The sequence below is a fragment of the Aethalodelphis obliquidens genome, unplaced genomic scaffold, assembly GCF_003676395.1.
Source record: "Aethalodelphis obliquidens isolate GAN/ISIS:26980383/991018 unplaced genomic scaffold, ASM367639v1 scaffold87, whole genome shotgun sequence".
Taxonomy (NCBI): domain Eukaryota; kingdom Metazoa; phylum Chordata; class Mammalia; order Artiodactyla; family Delphinidae; genus Aethalodelphis; species Aethalodelphis obliquidens.
Window position 1 is genome coordinate 5291714 of NW_020838031.1, and position 9011 is coordinate 5300724.

General features: G+C 46.4%; 1 protein-coding gene across 3 annotated transcripts; it reads right to left on the minus strand.

Annotated features, from left to right (window-relative positions):
* Nucleotides 1–1483: 1483 nt before the first annotated feature.
* Nucleotides 1484–9005, minus strand: IRF2BP2 (interferon regulatory factor 2 binding protein 2). Of its 3 annotated transcripts, XR_003430258.1 has the most exons (3): nucleotides 7721–9005; nucleotides 6211–7106; nucleotides 1484–2142 (listed from the first exon to the last, which is right to left on the minus strand). XR_003430258.1 is itself a non-coding variant. In XM_027094141.1 (2 exons), the coding sequence occupies exons 1-2, from the start codon at nucleotides 8781–8783 to the stop codon at nucleotides 6391–6393; spliced, it is 1731 nt and encodes a 576-aa protein (XP_026949942.1). In that variant the 5' UTR covers nucleotides 8784–9005; the 3' UTR covers nucleotides 3496–6390. The 3 variants fall into 3 exon arrangements, 2 of the variants coding, with proteins under 2 accessions (XP_026949942.1, XP_026949941.1); XM_027094141.1 differs by lacking the exon at nucleotides 1484–2142 and having other exon boundaries at nucleotides 3496–7106; nucleotides 7769–9005; XM_027094140.1 differs by lacking the exon at nucleotides 1484–2142 and having other exon boundaries at nucleotides 3496–7106.
* Between the last annotated feature and the right edge of the window lie 6 nt (nucleotides 9006–9011).

Below are 9011 nucleotides of genomic sequence, written 5' to 3' on the forward strand. Positions count from 1 at the left end.
TCGTGCCCTTCGTCAAGCAAACACACTCCCTACCTGCGGCATTGACTCTAGGCTCCAAGGAAGCTGGGGGCTATGGCCTCTCAGCTGTTCAAAGCCTACAATGCTGTGCCTACTTAATAGGTGTTAAATAATAACAGCAACAGTCCATATGGTGCTTGTTAAGAGTATTCCAAAACTTCCCTAATGACTGTGACCCTCCTGTGAAATTCTGATTTCAGTTGTATATGGGGTACAATAAATCTTTATCTTTTATCACCAAAAAAAAGGCTAACCGAATTGCCGTTTGGAGGCCAGAGCCCGGGTTAAGGCGCGCAGCAGCCTTTTTCTGCTTTGCAGCTCTCTCAGGCTGCGGAGAACATGAAAGGCCCAAGGCCAAGGCTGTGTAAAGAAATGCTGATTTATTCAGTCCTAGACAATCCCTACTCCTACGTTTCACTTCTCTGCACAACTCTTACTGGTATGGTTAATATTTTAAAATCCTACAATAAAAGAAAATAAAGCTCAGTAATTTTGAGCTTAAAAATAATGAGTTACAAAAAATCTTTCCATACATTAAAATGAATCAGGCCTTTAGCTCCAGGGAAATGTTGTTTCAGGATTTTTTGTTTTTCCTGGCGAGGTAGCCACATTTACAGTGTCAAATATTCGACTTGCAATGTCACAGGAAAGCTGTTTTCTAAATGGCAGAGAAATACACAGTGCCCTAAATATTTATCTGCTAAAGTTGCTACCTGAGCACCTGCACAACAAAACATGACTCATTTGTTGCGCAAGATGCCCGTCCCCTCATGGGCGTCTTTATGTTACTGGCTGGTAATGATACAAAGAGTGAAATGGCAATTTTGCTAAGTAAAAGTGGTAAGTGATGAAATCTACAGATTATATAACGGTTCATTTTCCCCCAAATATAAACTATATTTAGAAATATTGAAATGTGACATATTACTGTATATAGGATGTCTTATCTGAGCATCAAGGGCTTCTGCTGAGTTGCTGGAAGAGGTTCTTTATAGATTATGCAATACAGCTTCTAAAGCTCATTCAAAGGATGAGATCAACCTGTGCACTGATGCTTGCAAGTGAAACTAGGAATCCCGTAGTCTAGTCTCCAGACTTTATCTGACCTAGGAGAAAATTCATCTCCTAGAAGATTTTCAAGGCTGACTTTTGTGATAAGTTTTACGTGCACAGAAGACTTGCTATACTATGATTTTTAGATTTAAAGGGCTATTCTACATTTTTTTCAAAGCAATGTTTAAGATTGTATTATAGTAAAAACTGTTTATACCATTCTAATAAGATGGGGTTCTATTAAGGAAACTTTACCCCATCGTTTTTCAGATTAAAAGACCAGCTTTAAGACCCAATGTCTAAATGATTTGCCTATGGTATACTTTTTGCCCTAAAATACTTTTCCTGTGGCTTGCATGGATTGTTTTGTTTTGTTCAGCCCCTTATGTTGTGATAAAGACCAGTGGAGATGTAGAGTTCATATTCTATAATTAAAAAAAACAGTAAGTTACACCTCAAATTAACAAACGTATTTTAAAATCAAGTATTTTAAGTTGTATTGACATGGGGAAGGAGCAAGTTAACAACTGATGAGTTAAAACAAATTTCACTGTTAAACTGAGTATAAATGGTTCTGTTAATGGTAAATTAGGATAGTGTGGATATCCCTAATTATGGGTTTATCTGGGATTAATAGAGAAATCCACATATAATCCGTAAATCCAGTCATTTTCTATCTTCCAACCTCTTAAGTAATTTACAAATTGACTTTCTGTATATTTTTGTGCCTTTTAAATTACTGTGAGGGGTTCCTAACTTCTGAGGAAAATGCAGGCTGTCAACAGAAACAGCAAAAAGGCATCTAGGTAGTTGACAACCTGGGAAGTCACACCCATAATTTTTATTTAGTTGTAACCAATTGTATTGTAATCAATACTATTGCTGTCAGAGGCCTAACCAGTGGCACTGAAAGAGTTAAACTGCGCGCGCATGCGCGCGCGCGTGCGCGCACACACACACACACTCCATTTCTAGAACCCCAGATGATGCAGCAGGTGAATCTGTATTCCATTCATTGGTGCCTCTGCCCTTGGTCTGTGACAGAGGAAAGGCGTGTCTTCTCACTGTTCCCTATGAAGAAAAGGCAAGCAAATGAGGGTGACTCAGTACTTCCAGTGGCCTACACACGACTGAACATTTTTCTGAATGATTCCACGTATACACTTTGGAATCAGGAAGAGAAACATTTTACCGTTCACTAACCAAATAAAACCATCTATAAATCAAATGCAAAACAACTTTGAGTAAAGAGGGACTTAAAAGTCTAGGAATTAAAAGGAGCTCCGTGTTTTCCCTTCAACTTTTTCCCAGCTTTGGGGAATAAACAAAGACATCTGCCACATCAAGGGTCTGGTTTGTTTGGTTTTTTTTAACTGAAAACTGAATGCAATCATTAAAGTTTACTTTGAAATTTTAAAAATGACTTCTGCAAGCTGCACTAGTTTAAATTTCACTAAAAATAAAATTTAGCATCTTTAAGACTAAGAGTTTAACGTTTCTTTTAAGCTAATTATTGAATGAAACATCATGTGTATTATCATCTATAAATAACTTACTAATGACACTGTTTCCTGAAAACTGCCTTAAACAGGCTAATTCAAAAATCATTAAACTATATACAGTGATGGGCTCCCCAAGTTACTGGGCCACCTCTAATGAAAATACATTCAACTACGCATAAACTCTTGCTGTTTAATTTAAAACACCTAGTAAGTCTATGTGTACCTTTATCTTAAAACTATAAGTTTCACAAGCTCCTTTCATAGAGAAGTCTGCCAAGCCACTGATCAAAAAGAAGAGAAAGAGCTGCAAACAACCAGGAAATTTCTTCCTACGTGATAGCAGACAGGAGTTTGAAAAAGGATCTCAGTGCATTCCACCTTTTATCTGCGTTTATAAATTTAAGGTTTCAGGGCTTCAATGAAGCTCACACATGGCTTTGGCTCTGACTTTTATTCCAAAGCTTTCCAAAACGTAGGCTTTTTTTTTTTTCTCTCTTTTGTCTTCAGTGCATTTCCTCTGGCCCAACATGGCTGTTTTATTCCACGGCTTTCCAAAGGGCAGCTCCGTGTCTTGACAGTCTTTTCAATGTCGTCACTATCTTCCCCTTCCAATCTACTATTGCAGAATGGCTGGCTGGACTGCAAGTTGAAAAGTAAACAAGTGCTTTCTGGCTGTACTTTGTTCAGCTCTTCTCGTTATCTGCTTCCCCTATCCAGTTGCCCTTTCCCCAGTCCCTAGCACTTTTTTTTCCCTTCCATCAGTTGCCTTTTTGTTCCATGTTTTTTTATCTCCTGCTATTCTCCTGCCGTTCCAGTCAAACCTCAACCCCAAACCCACACATCCTTTGGTCTCATTGCCACTAGTGATTAAAACAGCCACTCTAAGCTTACTTTCAACAATTAAAAAAGGCCTCAGAAAATGTTCAGTGCTCCCAATTTTATTTTTATTTAATGCTAAAAGTTAAAGGAAAAAAAAGGTACTGTAAATCTGACAAATGACAGAATGCAGGTGATATTTCCACAGCGTGATTTTAAAATAGAATAATGTTGATATCTGAGATTACACTCACTTCAGTTGACATGAGTTTCATCATATATAGAAAAAGTATCACCTTCAACTTAAAAAAAAAAAAGTAAAGGTTAAAAGGTGGCACACTTTTAAAATACTTGGTGGCCAAGGAAAGGTATCTAGTAAAAGTTGTAAACCATGTGTACGTTCTCATAACTTTTAATGTGAGGCCACATGAAAGACGGTACATCTGTTAAATTCTATAAATTGTTAAAGCAAAAAAGTGAAAGCTTCAACACCCCATCCCCTAATATTCTGAGTATTAAAAGCACAGCTGAAATATTAGGATTTGAAATCTGATACTGCCCATGTACAGTAAGTAGCTTTCTGACATCTTATCCAGCTGTGGAGAATCTCTGCACTGTCATCAGGTACAACAAAGGATCAAACCCATGTCCCAGTGTTAACTTTTTAACTTAAGAGAATGCCAGAGATATAACCCATATCAACACTTCCCAGCTGCAAGCCTTCTAACGAAGGCCACCCAAGGGCCAGTCGGACTCTCATTTTTTAATAGGAGTAAACAACACACGGCCCTTTAAAGCTGTTTAAATTTCTCCCTTAAAACAGCAGCACAGAGATACCATAGGTTGTCTTTTCCACAGCTGGATAGACTTATTCAAAACAGCAGGATGGTTCTTTACTAATCTTTTTGGAAAGCTTATCTGTATTAAGAATGCAAAACATACAGATAGCTACCACAAATTAGGTCAAATGACTGATCAACTTGTAACATCTATGAGGTCAAATTCCAGTTTATAATAAAGTGCCTAGATACGCATTTATACAACAGACCATAATAAGCTGAATTCTTTACAAATGTCTTTATGGGCATGTAAGATTGACTGTGTTTCTGCATGTGTGCATTTACATAAGAGAAACCAGTCTGCTCTGAGTCACAGATACTCCAATTAAAAAAAAAGTGTAACAACAAACTGGTTAATCATGCAAGTCTGTTTGCAATATAACAATGACGGGTAACATGAATTTGCACAGCATTAATAGGTGCGCTCATTAAAAACACCATGAAAAAAATACTGTATTTGGTGCAGTATCTGATTTTCAAGTGTTAATAACTCGACCATTAAAAAATATTTGAGCAATTTAAAAATGAAACACAAAAACATAACTGAAGAAGGATCCAAAGTGGGTAACAATCTATATTTTCAAATTAAAATAAAAGCTCGCTTGGGAACGATACACAGAAGTTGTAGTAGACCTGGAAGCCAATGATTCAGCCTAATTAGAGGGCCAAGTTACAAACACCTGAACATGAAAAGATTTAGAGTAGTGTTCCTGTCAATGTTAAATCATAACAGCACAGAAGAAAAACCAGTATCACTGTGAGACAACTATTTCTAATAACTGATGATTTATTGGTTTAAAAAATCTCACTTTACTGATGCAAAACAGTAATCAAAAGAAATTAGTTTACAAAACGTTTCTAAAAATAGTTTGAGAAGTGGGGCCTGTCTATTATGTAAAACCCTTTCTTTAATTTTCGCCAGTTTATCATTTTTGTCCAGAAGAACAGTATTATTCACTTGGTATTTCAAACACATGTAAGAAGGAAATTACAGGTTTCCTCCACCCCCATTTGGGCTGTCACTGATATGCCCACGGGCAGCCTGGCAGCACCCTGCGCTGTTGCTGTCATTGTACCATACTGTATTTAGCACTCACTACAAACAGAGTGTAGGTGATCATATCAACAGCAATGGGGCTACAGGTAAATGATAAAACAACAAAACACAAAACAGAAACGAAACCAATCCCACAATCTCCAAGTTCACCTGGACTGTAACGTCTCTTTCGACTCTCCAAAGGAAAACGACCACAGCCAACGACAGACAGGAGTGCTCCAGGGTGTTTCGAAAGATCAAGTGGCGCTGCAGAGCCAGGCTCCACGCAAAGATGGCAGTGCCACTTGTCCTCACCACCATCCGTTATCACTGCCTTGAGTCACTGGATTGTGTATTATGCAACCGACTAGCATGCAGCATTGTAATCTTACAACTGATCACATGGGCAGTGAACAGTGGTCAACTTTGCCTTAAAACAAACAAAAAAAATCCCCCCCACCCCCAGTCCTGAAAATCTCTCAGCAGCAACTCTCAGGCAGTCATCAACAGCCCAACAACTGAACTTTAAGAACAAAATCCAAATGCGAGATTCAAAATCGGTTTCCTGTTACTCTCAAAGGACAACGTTTGGGGGGAAACTTGGTGACATTTCCCTGTGGCATATGCCCACTTCACAACAGTGCCCCTTTCGCTCATTTCCGTTCCTTCTCCACCACTTGGCCTCCAGCCTGAGAAAGGGGCCAGCAATAAGGAATAACAGACAGTAAGGCAATCTTACGACGTCAGAAAATGTATTTGGCTTTTTTTTTTCTTTTTAAAATAAGTGCATACAAATACAGCTAGAAGCGTTTCTGATTTGCCAAGTGCTCTAAAAAAGCAGCGCAAGTCACAGCCTACATTGAACGGTAACTGTCACCAGGATAATAAAGCACAGATATATGCTAATAACGTTAACAAAAGAAAAAATGCTTTTATAAGTACATACCTTTTGTCGTCAAAAAAAAAAAAATAGAAACACAATGTATTCAAAAAAATCAAAATTATACAGCCATGTTTATGAAGTCTACATTTCCCTTGTCTTGGATATATATATATGTGAAGATATATACACAGTTCAAGCAGTTTTAGTTAAGGGTAATCATTGGGTTTTTCTGAAACCGGAAAGTCACGAGTCTCTCTCTTTTTTCACTTTCACATCTCCAGCAAGGATGGTTGCAATTTCCCCTTGCATGAAGGCCCAGGGGACATTGGAGCCCACAAGGGGGCATTTTTCCCCACTGGGACAATAGACCTCTCCACTGGCTCCCTGCTGTTTGATGCTTTGTCTGGAGCAAGGGAAGCAGAACTTGTGCGAAGGGACCGACGGGCACTGCACAAAGTGGGTGTCCTCCAGCCTCTCGTGGCAGAGGGTGCAGCACAGCGGGGCGCTGGCCGCCAGCGAGGAGTCCGGGAGGCTGGCGGGGTGCACTGGCTCCAGTCCTCCTGTGCTGCCTGCCCCCTGGCCCCCCACCTCTCGGGGGCCCAGCCTTCTCTGGTTCATAGAGGACGGAGAGGGTGGGCTGCAGCTGTTCCTCCTGGTGGTGGAGTGCACCTGGTTGGCATCTTTTGAGGCATGACTACCCCCCGCATTGTCTGCTACCAAGATTAGGGCTGCCATGGGGGACTGGCCGTTCTGGGCCGCTTCAGGCGGTGTGGTCCGGTTGGAATGAGGTGAGGCAGTGGGGGGAGGTGGAGACACAAAAGAGGATGTAGGAGTAATGGGGATCTTGAGCCCTTCTGTGGACGTGGACAGCCACGGCTGTGCCTCTCCATTGATCTTAGGGGGCCCGACTTCACCTTCTGGTTCTGGAGAAGGCTTCCTTTTCCTTGCTGTTCTTGCAACTGGAAGAACAAAGACATAAGAGGGAAAAAAACGGACGTAAATGGACGTACACTGAAAAGGGTCTTTTTTTTCTAACACATAACAAAACTCCCCGAAGAATTTCTCTTCTCTAAAAGCTGGTACATAAAAACTCATAAGAGTTTCAAGAGCACGTGCAACTTAAACCACTTAGACTGACGGGGCTCTGAGGCAGCCTAGCAGTTTAAAAAAAAAAAAAAAAAGCCACAGAAAATGGCCCCGACAGCGCTGTTTTCCCACAGGCCTGCCTGTCCCCAGACTGCACTGTGCACCTGACGGTTAACGTCCCCCCACCCCCGCGCCACGCACACACAGGTTAAAAGGTGACTGGTGCCCTCCTGCTCGCATCCAGGAATGTGCTAGGAAAGGAAAGCCCTGTGTCGCTGCCTATCAGCCCGTCTGACTCATCTCTTGTTATGCTGCTTCAGCACAGGAACACGTTGCCACTAAGCACTGGTTCCGCCTCGGGCAGATCAGGAAGTTGGGTGTTTGTTGTTTCTGGGCCGGGGGAGAACGGCGAATGGGAAGAGCACCCCTCCTCGGCTCTCCGTCCCCGGCTCGCCCCTAGACCCCCTCACTCCACAGCCGCCCCTACCTGCTTTAGACCCGTTGGCCCCGTTGGCCTCGAAACCCAACAACCTGCCTGCAGTCAGGGCCGGCTCCTTCTTAAACTTGCTCTCGAAGGGCCCCGAGTGGCCGTGCTGGTGCAGCGCCAGCAGCGTGTCTCGCACGGTCTTGGGCCGGTTGACCCAGTCCTGCTCGCCGGGCCCGCGGCCTTTGCCCGCGCCCTCGGTGCCCAGATCGGCCGCCCCGGCCCCCGAGGACAGGCTGTCGGCCGGGCCGCGGTGCGAGCCAGCCGGCGGCTGCTTCTCCTTAGCCGCCGCCTCGCGCTGCTCGTGCTCCGCGGCCGCGCCGCTCGACACGGACGCCGGCCGCTTGTGGGCGCCTAGTTCGGCGGGCTGCGCCGAGCCCAGGCCGGTGGCCGCGGCCCCGGACACGGCGGCCAGCGAGGCGGCGGCGCGGCCGCCCAGGCCGAGCGCAGCGGGCAGCGGCGTGGCCGAGCCGTTCATGAGCGGCACCAGGGTGGGCGGCACGGCGTGGCCGCGCCGCGGGTTCGGGCTCTGGCGGTTCAGCTCGGGCGGCTCCTCCAGCTTGGAGAAGCCGTTGGGCACCAGGATGCCGTTCACGGGCGGCGGCTGCGGCGTCGGCGGCTGGGCCAGGCTCGCGGCCGGGCGGCTGCCGCCAAAGTCGGAGCCCAGGCGCGGAGGCCGCTCGGCCGCGGCGGCCGCCAGGGGGTAGCGCTCCAGGGCCTGCGGGGCGCGCGGGGCGGCCTCGGGGCCGCCGTGGCCGAGCGGCGGCGGCTGTTGCTGCTGCTGCTGCAGGAGGAGGTCCTTGGCCGAGAGCGGCGGCGGCTTGGCGGCGGCCGGGGCCGCGGCGCCGGGCGGGGAGCGGCCCTCCGGGAAGCAGCCGTGCGCCCGCTTGAGCTGCCGCGCCGTCTCGATGACGAACTCGACGCGGTCGGCGCCCTCGTAGTTGACGCAGCCACGGCACACGGGCTCAGTGAAGTCCCAGATCATGGCCCAGGGCATGCGGGGCAGGTCACACAGGTAGCACGACTGCCGCCGGGACGCGGCCGCCACCGCCACCGCCGCGGCCATGTCCGAGGAGCCCGCGGCGCCGGAGGAGGAGGAGGCGGAGGAGGAGGAGGGGGGGGCGCCGCCGCTCCCCGCCGGCACCACGCGCGCCCTCCTCCCCCCCCAACCCCGCGTCTCTCCCACCAGCGGCGGCGGCGGCGGCCGCACAGGCGGCGGCGGCGGCAAAGCCCGCGAAGGCTCGGCGCCCGCGCAGCGCCCCCGGTGCACGAGGGGCGGCGGGCGCTGGGCGAG